This window comes from Hemitrygon akajei, chromosome 5, assembly GCF_048418815.1.
Source record: "Hemitrygon akajei chromosome 5, sHemAka1.3, whole genome shotgun sequence".
Classification (NCBI taxonomy): Eukaryota; Metazoa; Chordata; class Chondrichthyes; order Myliobatiformes; family Dasyatidae; genus Hemitrygon; species Hemitrygon akajei.
Window position 1 is genome coordinate 116,311,369 of NC_133128.1, and position 25,203 is coordinate 116,336,571.

At 44.0% G+C, this 25,203-nt stretch overlaps 2 protein-coding genes across 4 annotated transcripts in view; one reads left to right on the forward strand and one right to left on the reverse strand.

Annotated features, from left to right (window-relative positions):
• Positions 1–1,079: 1,079 nt before the first annotated feature.
• Positions 1,080–22,506, reverse strand: cnot9 (CCR4-NOT transcription complex subunit 9). Of its 2 annotated transcripts, none has more exons than XM_073046266.1 (8): positions 22,270–22,506; positions 19,120–19,296; positions 9,954–10,069; positions 7,409–7,518; positions 6,477–6,586; positions 5,705–5,803; positions 4,036–4,127; positions 1,080–3,025 (listed from the first exon to the last, which is right to left on the reverse strand). In XM_073046266.1, exons 1-8 carry the CDS (start codon positions 22,291–22,293, stop codon positions 2,857–2,859), a joined length of 897 nt encoding a protein of 298 aa, XP_072902367.1. In that variant the 5' UTR covers positions 22,294–22,506; the 3' UTR covers positions 1,080–2,856. The 2 variants fall into 2 exon arrangements, with proteins under 2 accessions (XP_072902367.1, XP_072902368.1); XM_073046267.1 differs by lacking the exon at positions 22,270–22,506 and adding an exon at positions 21,925–22,054.
• Positions 22,507–22,875: 369 nt separating this feature from the next.
• Positions 22,876–25,203, forward strand: part of usp37 (ubiquitin specific peptidase 37) — a 78,807-nt gene continuing 76,479 nt past the window's right edge. Inside the window, exon 1 of one of the 2 annotated variants that reach the window (XM_073046268.1) lies at positions 22,876–22,970. The gene's annotated coding sequence lies outside the window, so the exon portion shown is untranslated. The remainder of the gene's footprint in view (positions 22,971–25,203) is intronic. The other variant, XM_073046269.1, reaches the window with a different exon arrangement.

The following is a 25,203-nucleotide window of genomic DNA, read 5'->3' on the forward strand; positions in this document are numbered from 1 at the left end:
ACACTGAACCTCAAAAACATAGCAGTACAGTGTCAGTTGGAGTACTGTGGTCACCTTATTATCAGAAGAATACGGAAGTGTTCAAGAAGATCCAGAAAAAATTGATGGGAATAGTTACCAGGATGAGGGATGGCAGTTACAAGTATAGATCAGAGTGTGGTAACAGAGAAGGAAATGTCAAGGGGAGATTTCACTGAGGTATACATGATGAGACTGGGACAGAGGTAACTGGGAGCTGCCCATCAAGGAAGAGGTCACTACTGGAGGCCACAAAGGAAATGGATTGAGATTAATTTTTTAATATACATTTAAGAGGCACTTGGACAGGAACATGCAGGTAATGGAAGAATATAAATTAGTAAATTGGTTTATGATTGTCGCATGTACAGTGAAAAGCTAGTCTTGCATACTATTCAGACGGATCAGATCTTTAGACAGTGCATTGACATAGAACAAGGTAAAATAACAAAGTGCAGAATAAAGTGTAACAGCTACAAAGAAAATGCAGTGTAGATAGACAATAAGGTGCAACGATGTAGATTGTGAGGTCAAGAATCCATCATATCGTACTATGGGAACCATTCAATAGTCTTGTAACAGCGGGGTAGAAGCTGACCTTGAGCCTGATGGTACGTGTTTTCAGGCTTTTATATCTTCTGCCCAATGGGAGAGGGGAGGAGAGAGAATGCCTGATGTGAAAGGACTTTGATTTGTACACTGGCTGCTTTGCTGCAACAGTAAGTTTAGACAAGAGTCCAAGGTTGAGAGGTTGGTCTCCATAACGTACTGAGCAATGTCTACAATGGCAGACGGAGCAGTACACAAACCAAGCCTTAATGCATCCAAATAAGATGTACATCAATAAAAATTGGTAAGTCAATAGTAATGTGCCAAATTTCCCTAACCTTCTGAGGAAGTCGAGATGTTGATGAGGTTTCTTGGCCATGGCACCTTGGTGTTTAGACCATAGTTTATCTGATCAGGTGAAGTGTAGAGGAATGTAGAGCTAACCAGGTAGCATTATGGCCCTAGCATCTCAATTTATCATCGTGCCTGAACAGATAAGCATGTACACACCATATTTTAAAAAATATTTATTAATTTCAGATTGGAATGTCCCAGCAAATCATGGAACAGACTTATCTTACAATCACCATCCTCATGCCACTCACTGGGATACTAGGAGGTGAAAACAGCCAACTGTCTTAGCGGTATTACAGAACCTCGGGAGCCCAAGCCTGGTGGAAAACAGACTGGGGTGTGTAAGCAGAATGATGTGGCTAGGTGGGTACAGCTGCTGGTGACCTGGAGTCTGGTACAAAACAGGCTATAGTGCGTTAAAGAAAAATGACGTGCCTGATAGGCACAGCTGCTGGGGGCCCAGATTTCAGTGGAAAAAAGGCAGAATGGTGGGCCTGGGGAGGCACAGTTGCCAGGGGCCCAGATTCTAGTGGAATACAGGATTGGGTGTGTTAAGGCAGAATGGTGTGCCTGGGTGGGCACAGATACCAGAGTGCTTGCAGCCCTGCAAGTAATGGGTAATGGCTGCACGGGCTGTTTGAGCCTGGTCCTGGGCTAGAATACAAGCAGCCAGAGCAGGACAACAGGTTCCCTCGAATCTCCAATCTGCCCTGAGACAAACTGAGGGCAATGATAATAAAATGCTAGGACAACCTGCCACATTTTCCACCCTTACTTCCATACAGGATTTCACTTCCAACTGTACGCCTCCACAATGACTCCTACCGGAAGCTTATCTGACTAAAGTTCACACACAAAGACGCCTTTTGAAGGTCTGCAAGACACCAGGAGGTGGAGGAACAGGTCACCAGTGGCAAAGCTGTGCAAATGAAGAACTTTGGACAAAGGATAGGATAGGCTGATTAACTGAAGGATGTCTGGGGCTGGACAGCAGGATGTTGAGAGGGAGGAGAGAGGTAGAACAGAAAAATAGATGGGGAAAAGAGCATCAAGTTTGGAGGTGATGGAACCAATGACTTTTGTGTTCATTTGCGCCCAAGTTACTCCCCCTTCCAACACAGTGGAGCCAGGCACAACTGAAAGCATCCGAGAAAGGGAGCAAATGGGAGACATACAAAGCTTGCCACTGGATGTGCAAAGGTAGAAAGATCAAAAACTGATCTGGCACCAGAATTCCTCGCACTCCAGATGAGTTGTCCATGGATCAACTCACGGGAAAGGGATAGCTACATTCTAGAAGGTGGACCAAAATTTACCTTTTTTATTTGGGAATACAGTGTGGTAAAGGCCGTTCTGGCCCACCAAGCTGCACCACCCAGCAACCCACCTATTTAACCCCAGCCTAATCACAGGACAATTAAAATGACCAATTAACCTACTAACCGGTACATCTTTGAACTGTGAGAGGAATCTGGAGCACCCAGAGGAAATCCATGCGCACATAGGAAGGAACGTACAAACTTGCTAGAGGATGCTGGAATTGAACTCCGATGTCCCGAGCTATAATAGTGTCACAATAACTGCTACAGTAATGTGGCACACCAAAAATAAAGTATCCCACAAGAGACATGAGAAGAGGAAATAAAGCACACTGTTCAGCTATCCTTGGTGAATCTCAGTCTGGCTTCCCACATGAAGCACGCCCACGAATAACCCAGCATTCTTCTCCGTGTGACCGCTTAGCCAGCTTCCTTGCAGTGCTGTGTCACCCATCAGTTGAGAGGGCAACAGAGATGGGGGCTCCCGATCTGCTACAATCCTCCTCGCAAACATCTCGGAGACAGAGGCAGGCGCACAGATGTAACGCTGTCCCACCCCTTACCACCATGGTAGCGACGAGATGTTCCAGCCAGACGAACTGGGGCACGTGGGAGGTCACTGAGGAGGCAACGGGATTCCCCGAGGATCAGTGACCTGCCCCTCCTGGAGGTTCTTCACCAGTTGGGCCAGCCAGCGTTTCGTGGTGGTGTCATCCTTCAGCACCTGGGCAAAGGTGGTGTCCTTCAACTGGTCGGGCAGGCACTGTCGCAGTGCCTCCCTTGCCCTAGCAAACCCAAACAAGACACATTGAAGCACCTCAGAACAAGTGGCCGGCACACAACAGTACATGCTCAGCCCACAAACTTAATGCCAGTTTATACTAAATCTCCTCCTCTTGTAATAACTTTAAGGCCATATTTTTCAATCACCGGAGGAATATGGGATGTCATTAGTTACTCTATAAAGGTGACTTAATAGAAGTGTACAAGATGATAGGAAGCATAGATAAAGTGGACAGTCAGACATTTTTCCCAGGGCAAAATTGCTAATCCAAAGAGGCATAACTTTAAGGTGATTAGAGGAAAATATCATGGGGGGGTGGGGAAGGAAATGTCAAAGGTAAATTTTTTTAAATATAAACACAGCATATGGTATGCCCCACCAGGGTTGTGGTAAAGGACATTTTATCTTAAAGGACATTAAGGAAACAGGCAAACAGATGATAAGAAAAATGGAGGGTTATGTGGGAGAGAAGGGTTAGATTGATCTTACGAGTAGATGAAAAGTTCGGCACATCATGATGGACCAAAAAGGCCTATAACGTGCTGTACTGTTCTACATTCTATAATAGGGTACATATTCTCTATTCCCTTCATATTCAGGTAACTGTCTAAAAGCCTCAAACTACAAAAACTGGCTGTTCCACTACTTCCCCTGGTATCCTATTCCAGCAACATTTTCCACTCTCTATGCTAAAAAACCTTAACCACTTTTAAATGTCCCCCTCTAACCTGAAAACCATGTCCTCTGGTGTTTGCCATTTCTTCCCTGGGAAAAAGATTCTCTCTACTCTAGCTATGTCTCTCATAAGGTTAAGACACCTCTTATCAGATCACCCCCTCAGCCTCTAACGCAGCAAGAGCACAATTTAAGTTTGCTCAATCTCTTAAATAGTTCATACTCTCTAATCTAGGCATCCTAGTGAACCTCTTCTGCACCCTCTCCAAAGCCTCGACATCCTTCTTATAAGAAGTATCCCCCCCACCCCCATAACTCTGCTAACTCTTGACTCACCGTGGGTTGTCAGAGAGACGGAGGTAGCATCGGACAACATGTTTCAACAACCTGGCCGAAGGCTCTTTGGACAACTGCAGCACCATCTTACCCTGTGTACAAGAAGACTGTGTTAGTGCAAGTTTTTTGGAATTATTTGCAGCAATGTGGGAGTGAATAAAAGGGAACTGGTGAATGTACTACACCCAGATTCAGAAGACATTTGATGAGCCATTGCATTAGAGGTTATTGTGAAAAATAAATGCCACGGTGTAGATGATGTGGACAGAAGACTGACGGGTGGACAAGAAGCAGACAGTAACATAAATGGACCTTTCTCTCATTAGCACGATGTAACGAGTTACGTGCTGTCAGGATCAGCATTTGAGCCTCAACTTTTCATTGAGTGAGAGTAACAGAGCACAAAACAAGCCCTTCAACCCATGTGGTCACAGTATACTCTAGTTCCGGTCGCCCTTCTTCGGCCTTTAACCTCCCAAGTCCTTCCCCTCCATGTAATTATCCAAACGTGTCTTAAATGTTGCAATTGTACCCACCTCGACCACTTCCTCTGGCAGTGAAGAAATTAAGTCTCTTTCACAGGAGGATAAGTGGTGTCTTGTCAGACGTGTACAAAATAAGGGGCATAAGTAGAGTGGAAAGCCAGGGTTCAACAGGGTTAAAATGGCTAATATGAGAGGGAAAAATTTAAGGTGATTGGAAGTATGGAAGGTGGTGTATCTCAGAGAGGATTTTCTAATAAGACTGGTAAGTGCATAGAACACATTGCCGATTATAATAGTGTACCACCCCAGGGGACCATGACTGGCAACAGCCCTATTGATTTTAAGGAACATAGTTGAACACTACGTAACCTATTGACTATGAATGTAAGAATTAAAGGTGTTGCAGTTTATTCTTGTAAATAAATTTTAATTGTGAGCAAAGTTTATTTTGATATAAAAAGGGTGGAGGTAAAGGCAGATGTATTAGGAACTTTAAAGAGACTCTTAGATAGGCACATGGAGAACAGAAAATTAGAGAGTAATGTGGGAAGGAAGGGTTAGATTGATATTGGAGTAGGTTAAAGGGTTGGCACAACACCATGGGCAGTACAGCCTATACTATGCTGTACTGTTCTATGTTCTAAATCTTTCCTCTCTTATTGTAGCCTCTAGTTTTTAGTTTTTAATAAACGAATTAAAGCATGGTTGTTAAAACTTGATAATGATGCAAAGATAGAAGCAAGTTTTGAAGAGAACACAAGGAGGCAATGGAGAGCTATAGAAAGACTGAGTGCGGGGGCAGTGATTCGGCAGATGGTGGTTTAGTGGCTAGCATTACACTTTATAGTGCCAATGACTAGGTCAATTCACACTGCTGAAAGGAGTTTGTACATTCTCCGCATGACTGTGTGGGTTTCTTCCAGGTGCTATGGTTTCCTTCCACATTTCAAAGATGTAAGGGTTAGGGTCAGTTAGTTGATGGCATGCTAAGTTGGCATGGCCAGAAGCATGGAGCTGCTGAGCACAATCGTCAAACTGTGCTGGTAAATGATGCAAACACTGCATTTTGCTGGACGTTTCAATGTACATAAGACCACCAAAGCTAATCTTGTAACATGAGAAAAGGTGAATAGTGCATTCCCAACCCTGGGTGGAGACAGGCCACAGTCGTTCCCTCAGCTCACCAGGATCATGGCCACGTGTGAGAATCGCTCATAGGTTTGACAGATATAAGCCAGTCCTGTGTCGTCCAAGAGAATCTTCTGTAGAATGAAAGTTGCAACCTAAGGTCCAGAAATAGGGAGGTTACACAGAGCATTCAACCCATCAGCAAATTCAGTCCTCCTTGAACCCATCAACTCCTCCTAACCCAGACCACAAGACATAGGAGCAGAATTTGGCCGTTCAATAAATGGCTGATTTATTATACCTCTCATCCCCATTCTCCTGTCTTCTCCGGGTAACCTCTAATACCCTTTCTAATCAAGAACTTCTCAACCTCCGCTTTAAATATATTCAATTATTTGGCCTGCACAGCCATCTGTGGCAATGAATTCCACAATCATCACCCTCTAGCTAAAGAAGTTCCTTCTCATCTCTGTTCTGAAGGGACATCCCTCTATTCTGAGGCTGTGCCCTCTTGTCCTAGACTCTCCCAATATAGGAAATATCCTCTCCTCATCACTCTACCTAGGCATTTCAATATTTGATAGGTTTCAAAGAGATCCCCCTCATTCCTCTAAGCTCCCGCGAGCACAGACCCAGAGCTGTCAAATTCTCCTCATAAATTAATCCTTCAATTCCCAGCATCATTCCTTCAAAATGGACTGGACATTCGAGAACAAAGCACAAAAAAAAGAGTAAAAAAAAAAGGAGCGGGGAATATGAATTGCTGTTGTAGAGAGCTAGCACTGGCTTGACGGGGAACATGCTGTAATGTTTCCCTCCAGTTCTTACCGTTTTCGACAATTCACTTCCTGACTCCATGATACGAAGACAGAGAGGAATAATTTCAGTTGTCAAAAGAAAGTTGATGACTTCCTGTTCATCTGTTTTTACCAAGGCTCCTGCATAAAGGAAAGGTTTTAAACAATCCATATCCATATCCATATCCATAAACAAGCATATCCAGAGTCAAAGATGATCACTTGGGGGTTGGATCTGTGTTGACAGGACATAAAATCAAACACCATCCCCTCTGTAAACCCATTGCCCAGTGTGTGGTGAAGTCACCTGAAAAAGGGTTTACACTGATTCATGTTAGAAACCACAAATTTGGAAGACAGTGGTCAGAAGACAGGTACGGAGTCAGCATGAGAGATAATGGAACAAACAGGAATGCTGATAACAGGTGGGGATTGGAGGAAACTTAGCTGACAAGTCATAGAAACAGAATTAGGCCATTCATCCCATCGAGTCTGCTCAACTATTCAATCATGACTGATTTATTATTCCTCTCAACCCCATTCCCCTGCCTCCTTCTCGTAAACTTCCACACCCTTACCAATTAAGAACATATTAACCACCGCTTTAAATATACACAATCACTTGTGTACAACCATCTGTGTCAATGAATTCCATAAATTCCCTACCCTCTGGATAAAGAAATTAAAAGTGACATCAGGGACAACTTCTTTGTGCAAAAGAAGAGTATGGATTTGGAATGAGCTGCCAGAAGTAGTGGTAGAGCTGGGCACAATAACAAAAATTTAAAAACCATCTAGGTAAGAACATAGATAGGAGAGGTTTAGAGGGATATGGCCAAACAAAAGTAGATGGGATAAGCTCATTAGGTTAAACAGTCAGGATGGCCAAGCTGGGTTGAAAGGACTTGTTTAAAAACATACAGACAAGACACCCGCCACAGAGAGGAAAGTGAACATGCTCACCTATGACACCGAGGCTGGTGAGTCGCAGATACTCGAAGGGTCTTGTTTTGCTTACGGTGTGCAAGAATGGATAGAGGAAGAGGGGGATGTGAGCTGCAAGGAATGCTGACCTGAAAGACAGGGAAAACACCATTCATCACCAGACAGGTCCGGATTGTGGACTGAAAATAAATCAATAAATTTACCCAGAAGGTATCAAGATATAACTAATTAATTATAAGATTCTATGGACTTGGTATACAAACAGAAAATTGTAGGTATGCTTAAGGAGTTAGAGCACAGTTTAGCAACACTATGACCATTTTGCAATAGGATGGACTTGTTTTTGTTCAAATCAGAATCAGGTTTATTACCACAGGCATATGTCATAGAATGTGTTAACTTAGCAGCAGCAGTTCAATGAAACACATAAATATTGCATTGAATACATAAATAAATTCCTTCTTGAAAACATTTTATAACATGTTTAAGATTTTATCGTGAACGGTGCTTATCTGATGCTATGTGCCTGCGATGCTGCTGTAAGAAAGATTTTTATTGCAGTTTATTAATTAATTGATTTATTTCGAGAAACAGTGCAGAACAGGCCCTTCCATCCCCATGAGCCACACTGCCCAGCAACTCACCTACTTAACCCTAACCTAATCACAAGCTAAATTTTACAATGACCAATTAACCTACTAACCAGTATGTCATTAGACTGGGAGGAAACTGGAGCATCCAGAGGAAACACGAGAAGAAACATATAAACTTGATTCCAGAGGACGTCGGAACTGAACTCTGAATTCTGGCACCCCTAGCTGTAAAAGCCATGTGCTAACTACTAGTGCATACATGTAAAATAAACGCAACGTTGAACACAGAACAGCACAGTACAGGGCCTTCCGCCCACTATGGTGCAACGACCTTATAATGTACTCCAAGATCGATCTAATGCCTCCCTCCCACATAGCCCTCCATTTTTCAAATCACCCATATGCCTATCTAAGAGTCTCTTAAATGTCCCCAATGTGTCTAAATATAAAAGTTAAAGATTAGCTTTATTTGTCACATGGATATTGAAACAAATTGAAATGTGTAATTTATGTCAAATCAGATCAGTGAGGATGTGCTGGGGGCAACCCACAAGTGTTGCCACACATTCAGCGCAACATAGTATGCCCACAACTCACTAAACCCAACCCATTCATCTTTGAATCGTGGGAGGAAACTGGAGCACCAAGACAGAACCCACGAGGTCACATACAAATTCCTTACAGACAGTGGCGGGAATCTGATTTTATAGCTCGTGCTGTAAAGCTAACTACCATGCTGCCTAATGCACCCACCACTGTGTAAAGAATTTATCCCCCTACACTTTCCTCCAAACACCTTAAAATTATGCCCCCTCATATTAACATTGAGATAGCAGCCACAGAACAATACAGAGTCAACATTGCAGGTCGACGACACACAGCCTTTTCCACAGTGCCGCCTAGCCTGCCGAGAATTTCAACCAATTTCTGTATTATTTCAGATTTCCATCATCTACAGTATTTTGCTCTTTATACAGACTAGCCTTGCAAGTCCAAACAAGAAAAACTAGCAATTTGAACAGATTCAAGTGAATGGTCACCTACTCTCTTCCTAAGTTTGGGGTCACCTACTCTCTTCCTAAGTTCTGAGACTAGCAAGGCAAGTAATCTGACAACTGTACTGGTACCCTCCAGACTGCGACTCAGATCCTTTAACTTACCACATGTCCATCCAAACATACAATGAAATGAGAATCATCACACACAAAATGCTGGTGGAACACAGCAGGCCATGCAGCATCTATAAGGAGAAGCACTGTCAACGTTTCAGGCCGAGACCCTTCGTTATGAAATGAGAATCATTTGTGTTAACATCCACATGTTGTCACACTTTCCTCCAATCACGTCAAAGTTATGCTCCCATGTATTAGCCATTTCTGCCTTGGGAAAAAGTCTCTGGCTGTCCATTATCTATGTCTCTTATCTAGTACATTTCTATCAAGTCACCACTCATCCTTCTTGATTCTAAAGAGAAAAGTCCGAGCTCGCTGAACAAGTCCTTAAAAAAACATGCCCTCTAACTCATGCATCATCCTAGTACGTTTTCTCTGCACCTTCTCTAAAGCTTCTACATCCTTCCTATAGTGAAGCGACCAGAACTGAACACAATACTCCAAGTGTGTTACAACCAGGGTTTTACAGAGCTGCAACATTACCTCATGGCTCTCAAACTCTATTCCCTGAATAATGAAGGTTAACACACCATATGCCTTCTTAATGACCCTTAAGATTCACGCTTCTGCACTGTCCGAGAGGGATAGTTTGGTCCACTGAAGGCCAGCACAGGCCATTTGAATTATATTTTTAACTTACTGTGATAATATTGTTTTATGTGCTGTGTGTGACATGTTTTGTGGGTGCACCATGGTCCAGAGGAACATTGTTTTATTTGGTTGTATATATGTACACACAGTCAGATGACAATAAACTTTAACTTGAACACAGAGAGGAGAAAGGAAATGGGGAATTACCTGGTTTCTGGATGTGAAGCAACACATTGTAATAATGCTAGTGCGTTACACACGCGGTTAGACTGATGAGCTGTCAGAGTTGGAGGGTTGATAGAAGGGTAAATATTTACAATCTCCTAGGGAAAAACAAAAAGAATAAAATGTTAACCAGGAGGGCAAACGGAGTGGGGAGGAATACAGAAGCGCACTGAATCCCATCTGTCAGAAGCAGGATAGCTTCAGCAAGGTTACACTGAAGCAAGTTTGCAGACCACAGACCTACACAGCAGCTGCCCACCAACAACACCAGTTTTCCCAAGCTGTGGGTGATAGGCTGAGGAAAGAGCAAAAAGCATGGAACTGTAGAGCATGGAAAACAGGAAAAGAAAACCAGAAAAAAGGTTAAAAAGGACAAAAAAAGGGAAAAAAAAGAAAAGAAAATCGAAAAAAAAACAAGATGAAAAACCAAGAATCAAAAAAACAGAAAACTGAAAGAGAAAAAACACAAAATAGAAAAAGAAACAGCAAGAAGCAGAAAAACAAAAGAGGTGAAAATTTCAAAAAAAATTGTGAAAAACTGACCAAAATTTACCCCGCCATGGACAACTGACCAAAACTTCAACTTGCTGGGGAAACTGACTGCTAAGTTTTGTAACTTCAAAACAATAAGCTATTTTAAAGGTGGACACGAGAGTCCGAAATGTGAGTCTAACTTCGTGTTTACTTTAAACGAGGTGCGCATGTATCATGTGGTTGAGTGATGACATACAAAATTCACACATTTATACATACAACTCATAATGAATTCTTCATCAACCTATACACAAGATTACTCAAATATTTCCGAAGTATTAAGTATTATACATCACTACTACCTGCTTGATGTATTAAATATACATCACTACTACCTGCTTCTTCCCCATGTGCTGCTCCTTATCGTGGTGGGGAGGTTTGTGTGCCTTAATGATCCTGGGAGTTATACCAGCTGGGACTTCAGTCCCTGGTAGGTTCAACCTTGCTGGGCAGGTTCCAGGTGAAGGACCAGATGAATACAGCACCTGGTCCTCCAGGTTGGGGGTTGGGCGTAGGGCCAGCAACCCTACCCTGTAAAATCTTTATCGCTACAGAAACCGAAACAAAAAAATTTATTGATACCGGTGAGAAGAGTGATGCAGGAACTGGGAACAGAAATTATGATGGATGGAGATCAAAGCCACCAGGACATCTCTGGACTGAGAGCTAATCTTCTTTCACCCAAAGAAACTATCCATATTGGATGCTGGAATGTTCAAACTTTATAGCAAACTTGAAAGCCTGCACAGACTATCAAAGAGCTCCATAACTACTGTCCGCAGCTGCTTGGAATACAAGAAACACATTGGACAGATTCTGGAAAGCAACCCCTAGCATCTGGCGATAAAATCCTATGGTCAGGCTGCACGGACGACCACCATTTACAAGGTGTGGCACTCATCATGGACAAGGATGCCTCGAGGGCCTTATTAGAATGGAACCCCATCTATGAAAGACTCCTGTATGTTCGTTTAAACTCTAAGTTCGCTAAACTGTCTATAATTGTGGCACATGCACCTATTGAGGATGCGGAAGAAGAAACTGAAGATGAGTTTTATAACAGCCTTCAAGCTGCCGTGGAAAAGATCCCGAAACACGATGTGCTCATTATAATGGGGGACGTTAATGCAAGCGTTGGAAGTGAAAACAGTAATCACAAAAGTACTGTTGGAAGGCATGGTGTTGAGAGTCATGAATGACAATGGTTAAAGACTTCGTGACTTTTGTGAAATGAACCATCTTACAGTAGGAAGCACCATTTTCCAGCATAGAGATATCCATAAACTCATGTGGAAATCCCCAGATGGGAAAACAGAAAGCCAGATTAACCATATCATTATCAACAACCAATGGAAGAGATCACTCAACGATGTTCGGGTAAAAAGGCTAGCAGATGTTGGCAGCGATCACCATCTTCTTGTAGCAAAAGTGAAACTAAAATTGAGGAAAGCGAGAATGGGCTTAGGCAGAGGCCGATACTTTGATTCCAGCAAACTTCAAAACATTGAGATACAGAGAAAATTTACACTCAAACTTACAAACAGATTTAGCATACTTGGCAAAGATACTGACATGACAATCCATGACTTTAATAATGTGATGAAGGAGATTAGTAAAGAGATTCTGGGATACCAGAAGAAACAGAAAGAAGAATGGATTAGTGAGACAACCTGGAAAGAAACCAAGAAAAGAATGCTGAGTACAACTTCCCGTCGCCTGAAGGAGAGACTTGCTGCTGAATATGCCGAGAATGACAAGGATGTTCAACGAAGCTGCAGAAAGGACAATTTTGAGACACTTGCCTCAAAAGCAGAAAAAGCTGCAAAAAATATGGTTATGAGAACATTATACAAAATAATCAAGTGCATGAAGGGGAACTATGGAAACAAGCATATCGCTATAAAAGCAAAGGATGGCAATATTATCAAAAATGAGAAAGGAATAACAACCAGATGGAAAGAACATTTTGAAGCAGTTTTGAATAGACCAACACCTCGAGAAACCCCTGAGATTTGTGAGAGTAATGAAGACCTTGCTATCTCCACAGAACCACCCACAGCTGAAGAAGTCCAGCAAGCCATTAAGAAAATGAAATCAGGAAAGGCACCCAGAGAAGATGAGACAAGTGCAGAAATGCTTAAGGGAGGTGGTAGAGAAATGTGCCGTGTGCTGTGTCAAATTTTTAACACCATCTGGAAAAGTGCAGAAATACCTGAGGAGTGGAAAACTGGACTTATTGTAAAACTGCCAAAGAAAGGAGATTTAAGTATATGTGACAACTGGAGAGGTGTACACTCCTCTCAATTACAAGCAAAGTTTTCAGTCACATCCTGTTAAATTGGATCTCAGAAGTTGTGGAAGATATCATTCAGAAAGAAGAAGCTGGCTTTAGAAAAGGTGGATCTTGCATAGACCATATATTCGTACTAAGACAAATTCTCGAACAATCTGCAGAGTGGAACAGCAATCTTTATGCACTATTTGTGGACTTCGAAAAAGCATTTGACAGTATCCACCAGGAAACACTCTGGAAAATTTCAAGAAGATATGGATTTCCCCCAAAAATTGTAAACATTATCCAAATGATGTACAGCGACTTTCAGTGCAAAGTGATTTGTGGAAAGCAACTGACAAAGCTTCAGGGTATGCACAGGAGTTAAACAGGGAAGTATCCTATCACCTTTGCTCTTCATTTTAGCAATGGATTGGCTTATGAGGGAAACAATCACAGAAAAGAAACGGGATATTCACTAGACACTTACCTCAACACTTGAAGACCTAGTTTTTGCTGACGATATCAGTTTGCAAGTTGTCATTGTGACATTCAGGAGAAATCAGATCATATGCATCACAACTTGGGATGAACATTCAAGTGAGAAAAACAAAGATCATGAAGATGAAAGCTTCCAACCTCCAACCAGTAATCATCAATAATCAGTAAGTGGAAGAGGTAGATGAGTTCATGTACCTTGGGAGTAAAGTCAGCAGTGATGGAGACATTGGTAAGGCCATATTAGCATGATTACCTAAAGCAAATCAAGCTTTTGGCAGCCTCAATGCAGTTTGGAAATCCACACAACTTAAACTTAACACCAAAATCAGAATTTTTAAAAGCAACGTCCTAAGCATGCTACTTTATGGAAGTGAATGTTGGAAGATGATGAAAGACATCTGCAAGAAACTTGACACGTTTCAGACAAAATGTTTACGACGTATCAAGACAATCTTCTGGCTTGAGAAAATCAGAAACCAAGACTTGTTTACATCTTGCAATATGGAATCAATCTCAGTTTGTGTGAAAAGAAGACGATGGAGATGGCTGGGCTGAGAATGTGGAGAGGGTGAGGGGTACGTGTAGGGGGGGGGACAGGGGTAAGTGTAGCAAAGTATGTGTACAGGACTGGGGACAGAGTATATGATTAGGGAAGTGTAGGAGGACAGGGAACAAGTAACTAAAATAGATGGATATGGCAACCACAAAGAAAGGGAACCTTGCTTACCGCAAGACAATGCATCTGGCGAAATATCTGAGCTAAATACCTATTTTGAGTGTTTTGTTTGCGTCTGTACCTATTCCAAGTATTTCGCTTGTGTCTATACTTATTCCCAGTATTTCGTGTGCTTAGCTATGCAATAGCCAATCAATTGATGAATTTGAATCGGTAACCATATTTGTAAATGTACTGCCCCGCTTTTGGGTATAAGTATGACCTCTGTAAACCGACAGATTCGGAGTTGGCTACCGTACGCCCAGAGTGCCTGTGGTTGCAAACTCTCCGCTGAATAAAAACCTCAGAGGTTAATTCGTGTCTCTGGTGTTTTTTCCTCAACTGAGCAGGTTAACAGGGCCATGTAATGAGAATGCCAAATGATCAACTATCAAAAGTAGCACTAAGGTAGACCCCACAAGGAAAGCGAAGTAGGGGCAGGCCCAAAATGACATGGCAAAGATCTGTGGAAGCAGAACTGAAAGAAGTCGGCATGAACTGGGTAACGGCGAGCAGCAGAGTGAAAGACCGGCAGAAATGGAAGACCCTTGTGGAGGCCCCATGTGCCACCTAGGCACTAAGGGTTCAGACGATGACTACTGCTCAGCTATAAACTCCAACTCAATATAGAATGCATCTCAACTATATACACAATCTAAAATACAACTACTATAGACACAACAGCATAGTAAATTTTAATTTGTCCCATTCAGGCCTAAAGGTTTAATTGCTGTGGAGGATTTCTTACTCTTGCGAGATAATGTCTTTCCCGACAAGAGAGGTCTCTCTCCGCTTGGCAGATGACACTTGTGGCTGTGAAAACAATCTCAGGCTCCGGGGCGTCGTCCATGGCGATTGTAGGAGTTGACTCAGACTGCAGGAAGTGGTTCTGACAGCAGTCGCCACCATTCTTCTTCCTCTCTTCTCTTCTAGTTTATGCATCTTGATTTTGGGAAGACGATTTAGCTCACTGGAGCATTCTCTTATTAATCCTTCCATTGCTCTCTTTATGATCTGATTTCTCCCCTTTGGTTTCCTCATCCACAACATCATTTGACAAGTGCCCTACTTTCATATGAATCTCCATTGACTCCTTCCCTTTTGGCCTTTCATTCATCCAGCTGGGCTTCGGTCTATGCAGCTACTTCTACAAACAAGAGAAAATCTGCAGATGCTGGAAATCTGAGCAACACACACAAAATGCTGGAGGAACTTCTCCAGTATTTTGATGTGTTGCTCTACTTTTACAAGCAGCTTTATGACTCCCATTTGAAGTTCATGCAATAAACTTCAGCATAGATTCTGGTTCTTTATACTCACAAAAGCCAAATACTTGCAACTCTCCTAAAGCTCCTGGAACTCTTTTGCAGCTTAAAACCAAGCCACAGTTCACAAGTAACTGTTTGATTAACATATCAGAAGTCTTCTCAGATATGTCGCTGCAAAAAATATTGTTGTAGTCGGACCACTGCTTTTGTCACTTTCATGATTTCCGAGTAGCACGGTCCTTCATTGGTCCAATATGCCTTCCAGAGGCACAGAGGTCAGCACTGCTACCTGTTTGCCCTGTTTGGCAACAGTTCACGGTGTACAGCATGGGGACAGTTGTGGCGTCATCCAGTACCTTTCTTAATTTGTTTTCAGTTAGCTCTATTTCAGGGATGTGGCATGTAAATGGTCGATGGATCTCCATCCATCTCCAAGTTGTAGTTGTCTCAAGTCACTCACGTCCCCACAATGCTGGTCTTCCTGTTTTTGTAATCACCCAATGTAGATTGTTGGTTAGTAAACACGAGGAAATCTGCAGATGCTGGAAATTCAAACAACAACACACACAAAATGCTGGTGGAACACAGCAGGCCAGGCAGCATCGATAGGGAGAAGCACTGTCGACGTTTCGGGCCGAGACCCTTCGTCAGGACTAACCGAAAGGAAAGATAGTGGGGGGAGGGGGAAATGCGACATGATAGGAGACCGGAGGGTGTGGGATGAAGCTAAGAGCTGGAAAGGTGATTGGCGAAAGTGATACAGAGCTGGAGAAGGGAAAGGATCATGGGACGGGAGGCCTCAGGAGAAAAAAAGGGGGGGGGGAGCACCTGAGGGAGATGGAGAACAGGCAAACAACTAAATATGTCAGGGATGGGGTAAGAAGGGGAGGAGGGGCATTAACAGAAGTTAGAGAAGCCAATGTTCATGCCATCAGGTTGGAGGCTACCCAGCCGGTATATAAGGTGTTGTTCCTCCAACCTGAGTTTGGATTCATTTTGACAATACAGGAGGCCATGGATAGACATATCAGAATGGGAATGGGACGTGGAATTAAAATATGTGGCCACTGTATCACTTTCGCCAATCACCTTTCCAGCTCTTAGCTTCATCCCACCCCCTCCGGTCTTCTCTTATCATTTCGCATTTCCCCCTCCCCCCACTACTTTCAAATCTCTTACTATCTTTCCTTTCGGTTAGTCCTGACGAAGGGTCTCGGCCTGAAACGTCAACAGCGCTTCTCCCTATCGATGCTGCCTGGCCTGCTGTGTTCCACCAGCATTTTGTGTGTGTTGTAGATTGTTGGTTGTTGTATTTCACTGTTACAAATGTCATTCCCAGAAGAGCCATCTTTTCTCCAGTATAGATTCTTAGTTGGATATCTGCAGGCTTCCGTTCAGTATCTTTGAAATGCTGTTCAAACTCATTTTGTGGAATGACTGAAACAGCTAAGCCAGTGTCCAATTATATTTTAATTAATTTGCCATTCACTTCTGGTGCAAGCCATATTGCTTGTCTATTGAAAATCTCAAGGCTACTCAGCCCTATGTCACTCTGATCATAATCAACAGCATGCAGACTGGTGCTTTTTCTGAAAGTGCAACTTCACTTTTGATCTTTTTCTTTTCCCTGTGCAGTTCATTTATTTTTGTCTGCTTGGAATGCTTCATGTGTGTGTCCTACTTAGTTGCATTTTCTGCAAGTTTTGCCTTTAAACATGAATTATAGACTGGTGTATGCAAGCCCCTGCCACAACGGTAACACAATTTGTTCAGCCAGGCATGCTTCTGCTTGGACATTGCAATTTTGCTCATGCTCATTTTCATTCCTGACTGCAACTCAGTTGTGTCTCTGGCTGCTGTTTCCATTGATACAGTGATTTCAACTGCTCTTTTAAATGCAAGTTGTGTTTCAGTTAGGCACCATTTCGGAATGCTTTCTTGTAAGATTCTACAAACTAAATGATCTCCCAGTGCATCATTAAGACCATCACTGAACTGTCTACACTCAGACAAGTTCTTCCACATAAGCTGAAATGCACTCTTCTTTTTGATTTTGCTTATGAAACATAAAGCATTCTGTAATCAACAAAGGCTTTGGTTCTAAATGATCCTTCATTATTTTGAAAATATCAGCAAAGCACATTTCTGCTGGTTTGGTTGGAGCACCTAAACTTTGAAGCAAACTGTATGCCTTTAAACCAAATGCACTCGGCAAAATTGGTGCTTGTTTCTCATTTTTTTTATTTCATATACTTCAAAATACTGTTCAATTTGCTCAGTATATAATCCACTTATCTGTAGTGTAATGAAATGAGTCTATCTTTCCGATGTAGCCAGTCATTTCTGCTCCTTTTTAATTTATGATTATTATCACCAGGTGCTCACTGTTAATGAACCCTGAATTCTGTTGTTCTCTGCCTTTTTTTTTAATTTGACAGTCTCTGCATGTGTTGGGCTGCGTTTTTTTTAAACTTGCCGTTCTTCACTGCATTTTTTTTTAGATTGAATACCTCGCTGCGCTTCAACAGGTCGATAGCCATCTCAAGTTCGTTTTAAAAATACCTCACTTCACATGGTAGTGTGACGATGTATGCAATTCACATATTATACATATAACTGTAACAAATTATTTAAGCAAGCAAGAATGCTTAATCAACCAATATCTACACAAGATCACTCAAATATTACCGAAATATTAAATACACAATTCCCAAAAATTCCCTTCCCTAACCCCCTCTGCACCACTGCCATGGACGCTGACTGAAGAACCCTCTTCCCCGCCATTATGGACCAGTCAATACTGCACTGCACCTCTCCTCAGCCATAACCCTTTGCCTTTAATTCCTGCTACATTCTAAAAGCATTTGATTCTTTTAAAATGTATCCTTTGGATAATGTTCAAAATCCATTTTAGTGAAGGATGAGATCAGTAGGCATTCTGGCAACTAGCCAGAAATCACTAATCCATGTCGCAAGCTTCTGCCAATAAACGGCATACACCAGCCCTTAAAAATATCTTCAGCTCCATTACAGGATCTCTCCATATTGCTCTATCAAATGACCAGCAGTGTTCTGTAGCGAACTGTTCTGGGACTTTTGCTCTTTGTGACTTTTATAAATGAATTGGATGAGGAAGTGGCAGTGGGGTTAATAAGTTTGCAGAATGTTGGTGGAGTTATGGATAGTGTAGAAAGAAGGTTGTCATAGGTTACAACAGGATATTGACAGGATGCCGAGCTGGGCTGAGAAATGGCAGATGGAGTTCAACTTGGAAAAATGTGAAGTGATTCACCTTGGAAGGTCAGACTTGAAGGCAGAATACAGGGTTAATAGTAGTGTGGAAGAACAGAAGAATCTTAAGGTTCACATCCATAGATCCCTCAAAGTTGCTGTGGAAGGTGATAAAGTTCTTAAGAAGGTGTATAGCGTGTTGGGCTTCATTAGTTGGAGGATCGAGTTTAAGAGCTGTGTTCGGTTCTGGTCGCCTCATTAGCAAGTGACAGCTTTTCTTTTTGGAGTGAAGGAGGATGAGAGGTGACTTGGCAGAGATAGGACAGGACAGGATAACTCTAACAGTGGGGGAAGTCTGTAACCTGAGGGCTGTGGAGGCCAAGTTATTGGAAAGTTGCTAGGTTCTTGATTAGTAAGGGATGCTAAAGGTTACAGGGAGAAGGCAGGAGCATGAGGTTAAAAAGGTATTATAATAAATCAGCCATGATAATGGCGGGATCAGACTTGATTGGTCAAATGTGCTCCGAAATCTTATGGTCTTAAGAGTCTAACAGAGATGAAATGCAAGGGTACAGCTTCTACTGGACTGCCACATATCTCACACCATCTTCTGACACACATCCTTACCTGTAGTAGGGCTGCAATGGTTCCAAATGAGTGCCAGAGCATGGGTGCCAGGTCGGGAACTGACTCTCGCTTTTTGCTGAGTTCCAACAGGGCATTCTCACGGGTCTCGGGGCTCGACAGCTCGTTGATCCACTGATAAATCTTCTCTCGATCCACCTGGGCCAGTGCAGTAACTGGCTGTGAGCAGGTCCAAAAGAAGAAAAAATAATGGAACATTTACCAACTTATAGCTGGAACTTGCAGAATCAGAATCACACACACAAAATGCTGGAGGAACTCCATATGTCATATGGCCATCCGTATGTCATGGAGAGATAAACATGACAGGCTGAGACCGTTGACTGCTTATTTCTCTCCACAGATGCTGTTTGACTTGTTGAGTTTCTCTGGCACTTTGTATGTGCTGCTGAAACATATAGTGTATTACCAACCAACACAACCCAACGTCACCACACACTGCAGTGCCAACACAGCATACCCACACTGCTCGGCAGAACAACATACAGAAAACAACAATAAAACAACCCCCTTTCACTCACATACACAAACACAGGCCTCCAACCCCAGGACAGGCTGTGTCCCAACCGCTCAACAGATGACGCCATTGCCACCACCCTCCACCTGGCCCTAACCCACCTGGACAAAAAAGACACATACGTTTGGATGCTGTTCATAGACTTTAGTTCAGCATTCAACACAATCATCCCTCAGAAACTGATTGGAAAGCTGAGCCTACTGGGCCTGGACACCTCCCTCTGCAACTGGATCCTAGACTTCCTGACTGGGAGACCTCAGTCAGTCCGGATCGGGAGCAGCATCTCCAACACCATCACACTGAGCGCGGGGGCTCCCCAGAGTTGCGTGCTCAGTCCACTGCTGTTCACTCTGCTGACCCACGACTGTGCTGCAACACACAGCTCGAACCACATCATCAAGTTTGCCAATGACAAGACCATGGTGGGTCTCATCAGCAAGAACAATGAGTCAGCTTACAGAGAGGAGGTGCAGCAGCTAATGGACTGGTGCAGAGCCAACAACCTGTCTCTTAATGTGAACAAAACAAAAGAGATGGTTGTTGACTTCAGGAGGGTACGGAGCGACCACTCCCCGCTGAACATCGACAGCTCCTCGGTAGAGATCATAAAGAGCACCAAATTTCTTGGTGTTCACCTGACAGAGAATCTCACCTGGTCCCTCAACACCAGCTCCATAGCCAAGAAAGCCCAGCAGCGTCTCTACTTTCTGCGAAGGCTGAGGAAAGTCCATCTCCCACCCCCCATCCTCATCACATTCTCCCTTGTTGTATTGAGAGCGTCCTGAGCAACTGCATCACTGCCTGGTTCGGAAATTGTACAATTTCGGATCGCAAGACCCTGCAGCAGGTAGTGAGGTCAGCTGAGAAGATCATCGGGGTCTCTCTTCCCGCCATCACAGACGTTTACACTACACGCTGCATCCGCAAAGGAAACAGCATTATGAAGGACCCCATGCACCCCTCATACAATCTCTTCTCCCTCCTGCCGTCTGGGAAAAGGCTCCGAAGCATTCGGGCTCTTACGACCAGACTATATAACAGTTTCTTCCCTCAAGCTATCAGACTCCTCAATACCTGAAGCCTGGACTGACACCTTGCCCTACTGTCCTGTTTATTATTTATTGTAATGCCGGTACTGATTTTGTGCACTTTATGCAGTCCAGTGTAGGTCTGTAGTCTAGTATAGCTTTCTCTGTGTTTTTTTTTTATTACGTAGTTCAGTCTAGTTTTTGTACTGTGTCATGTAAACCATGGTCCTGAAAAACGTTGTCTCATTAAGTGGATGGACGAAGATAGGCTATTGGAAATGTTCAACCCCCTCGATCTCCTGATATAAACAGAAGTTTGTGAACTGTGTTGCTTACATTGGGTGGAAAGGTCATGACACCATGTCACTAAGCACCGTGTCTCCTTCCTATACGACAACTCATCGTTATTTGAGATGCAGCCCACTGCAGTTGAAATGACGTTGACTTGACTTGACTTGTCTGGGCCTCCGACCTCCAGACCTTGAGGCTTTGACCCAAGCGACCTACCCACCAACCTCTGGCACTGAATCCCAGCATTTACTGACCTCGGGAATCAGTGTCCCTCATTCTTTTGACCTTTGGGGATTGCTAGCCTCCGTCCTAAATTCTAACCTCCGGTATTTGCTCCCAACTCATTTACTGCCCCCTGACCTCTCACTCCCCTCATCCCTGTCCCTAAATCATGCATCTATCTTGAATCCTTTGAACAAATCTCCAGCAGTATCTATAAATGGATGAGCTGGCCATTAATTATGACTGACAGAGAGACAGTGCAGGAAGTGGCTATGCATTTCACACTCATAACTGCAAGGCCAGATTCTGCTCTGATTCCATCTCTAAGGTTGCAGATGATACAACTGCAGTGGGCTGCATCTCAAATAACGATGAGTTGTCGTATAGGAAGGAGACAGGGTGCTTAGTGACATGGTGTCATGACCTTTCCACCCAATGTAAGCAACACAGTTCACAAACTTCTGTTTATATCAGGAGATCGAGGGGGTTGAACATTTCCAATAGCCTATCTTCGTCCATCCACTTATATGTCCCGGTCGAGAAAGTTCACAAGCACCTCCATGTTCTCAGGAGGCTAAAGAAATTCAGTACGCCCGTCAAACGTGCTCCGTTACGTAGTCTCTGTACTTCTCCTGCCCCACTAAAACAGCCAACATAATTAAAGCCCTGCCCTAAACATTCTCTCTCCTCCCCAGGGCAGAATATACAAAAGGCTGAGAGAGCACGTACCATCAGGCTTAGAAGAGTTTCTATCCTGCTGTTGCAAGACTATTGCATGGCTTACTAGCAGAATAAAATGGGCTCTTGACCTCACAATCTGGCTTGTTATGGCCCTGCATCTTATTGTTTGCCTTCTGGGGGAGAGGGGAGGGCAGGGTGTGGATAGGGAAAGGGGTGAACGGAGGATCAGGAGGAGATGATTGGGAGATGCAGGAAAGGAGCTCGTATCCGCGGTGCAGTGGGTCAGCAGGCAGCTCCAGCCTCTCCCCTGCCCCAAACCCGAGCCGTCCCCAGGGTGCCGGTCCTGCCAGCCCTCCCCGTTCCCCGTTGGACGGGACCCGGGACGCCACTCACCGCGCCCGCCGCCAGGCTGTGCATCCTCCGCTCCTCCGCCGCCGCCTGAGTCCAGCGAGCCCGAGGCCGCACTCCGACCCCTGACCCCGCCTGATAAACCGCCCGCCAAAATACAGCCGGAGGCTGAATAAAATCACCTTATTAAAATTATTCCCAATTTAAAAAACCACCGCAGTGACCACAGCACGGTCAGCCCTGAAAATAAAAGAAAGATCGGCGCCATAAACCTCATAACCTTTGCCCTTTCACCCCTCGGTGCATCATGAAGTACAGTATTTCTATTCAAATTTATTTTACTTCGCTGCAATTGTTGAATAAAAGTACCGGAGGATTGCTGAAATCAGATAGAATATTAAAAAGAAAATATATTTTTGATGAGGCAATATTTTGACGGAGGGGGGAAGGCCGGCAGTGGTTTTACTGGCCGCCTTTTCAGACCGGAACGGGGAGCCATTTATTTATTCTACCTGCCCCCCCCCCCACACTCCGCGTTTCCCCGTTATCCGACAGGTTCCGCCGGCGAAGGGCGGCGATTCAATGCGGGGGGGGGGGGGGCTGAACCGGGACGGGGGTTGGGTTTCCCGTCGGGCTAGTGCGCGCGGTGCAGCCTGGGAGCGCGAGTCTGGTTCCCGCCATCTCGCGGTGGTGACGGTCTGCTCGGGCGGCGCGCGGGAGCGGTATCCATGGGAACGGGCAGCCCGGTAAGTGGCGGGAGCGCGCGGGGCTGGAGGGGGAGGTCTGCACGGGGGCCGACGGTGAGTTTCCGGGGAGCAGTTTCCATGGGAACGCCAGGTAAGTGGCGGGAACGACGGGTAGGTGGTCTCCCTGAGAACGGCAGGTAAGTGGCGGGAGTGAGTGTTTCCATGGGAACTGCCCGGTAATATGCCGGGACCCCGTGTGGGTCCCCTTCGCCGTTCGCCTGGTCTCGTTGGAGTGGAGAATCGGGAGTGAGGGGATGTTGAGAGGTGGGGGTGAGAGTCTGGTAAAGTGCTGGCGTGACCGGATTGAGGGATGAGAGTGGCAGGATAAAGGTGTGGATGGAAGGGAGGTGAGGTGGTAAGATTGGGAGGTGGGGGAGGGATGGGGTCTGAGAGGGAGTTAGAGTTGGTGGGATGGAGGTGAAGTGTTGGGACTGAGGGGAGGGAGTGAGAGTGGCAGGATTGAGAGGTGGAGGGGAGGGAGTGGGATTGGGGGCAGGAGGAGAGTTGAAGTACAGAGGGAATAACTAGGCGGGAGGAGGGGTGGGTCAGGTTCCATGATTGGAGGAGGGGAAGGAAGAGTGTGGAGTGTGTGTGAGATTGAGAGCAAATGCACTGAACTGGGATGGGGAGAGGTCGGTAATGATGGGAGGGGGAGATGAGTTGTGGTTGTGGAATTGGGTGACAGGAAACGAGCAATGCAGGTAGTCAGTGAGGTGCTACAGATTGCTCCATCCCTGTGTTTTGAATGTTTTGTAGCTATCTTTTTTTTTGCTGTGGTTGTGGGGCATGTTCAGTGCTTTGCGTAGTTTGCTGGTATTAGGAAGGATTGGTCAGGTCATGTCAAATTGGATGCTGAGGATATAAGTGATGTGTTCATACACCATCACCTTCAGTTGCTAGAAGAATTCAGATCCAGCAACTTGCTTGACGCCTCCCATCCTCTAAGCTAAGCATTCATTCCTCAGCCACTGACAAACCATTGACTTCAAAGCAGTACACAAAATGCTGGAGGAACTCAGTATCTACGGAAGGGAATAAACAGTTGATTTGGACCGAGTCCCTTCATCTGCACTGGGAAGAAAGGGGGAAGATGGTGTGAGGAGGAGGAAGGAGTACAAGCTAGGTGATAGGTAAAGCCACGTGGGTGGGGGAGTTGGTGTGGCTCCAGTATGCACCATTTCTAATAAATGCCATGACAATTATTTGCCAAGTGTATGACAGGACCACCCCAACCTATGACCACTGCCACCAAGAAGAATGGGGGCACCAGGCACCTGAGATCCAAGCCAGGTGCTATCTAAATTTGGAAATATGTTGGCATTCCCTCAGTATTATTGGACCAAGATCTTGAAATTCCTTCCCCAATTGCACTAATGATTGAAAAGGTTGAAGATTAGCATTATTTGTTACAACAGGGATGGCCAACCTATGGTGCATGTGCCCAAAGTGGCGCATTGCACCCCAGTGATAATAATAAAAAAGTCTACTCATGCAAAAAGTATTAACCAAAAACCGATTTGTAAAAAGAAGTCTATAACAGGGATTCAAGTAGCTTAGAGCTAGAAAAGGATTTTACTGAGAATAAATCTAAAACTTAGCAATTATTTTAGCGATTTTATTATTTCGTGCACATCTTTTGGCGAATGTTATCTTCTTTCACATTAATCTGTTCTCAATTTTAAAAAATGTTAAATGAGTCAAACTAGGAAAGAAGGACTTTTGTTCTGCAGTCGTTCCATAACTGTTCGATACACGTTTAATACTTGTTTGATACTGAGGCGCCAGGTGTCTGCACCAGCGGCGCATTGCAGGTTTTTGCCAATCGGTTTACAATTAACACTCATGCGCTACGGAATTGTGCTTTGTTCGTCCTTTGTGAACATTTGCAGTTTTGTACTTTTTCGAAAATTAAGCCTCGTTTGTACATTCAGTTATCCATCACAGTGCAAAAGAAAAGCAGAAAGTGATAGTAAGCGTGAATTCAATGAACAGTGGGAAAATTAGTTTTTATTTATAGTGGGTCTGTCAGGAAAACTGTTGTGCATTGTTTGTGAAAACACTTTCTCACATTGAAGACATGATCTTAATAGACACTGTAAAACTCAACAGCAGACTGAAATAGAAGGAAAACTGAAGCTAGTGCTTGGGTCTGAGTTACGGAAAGTATGTGATTAAGAAAAAGGAAGAAATCAGAAGAAGATAAAATATACAGTGGCATGCAAAAGTTTGGGCA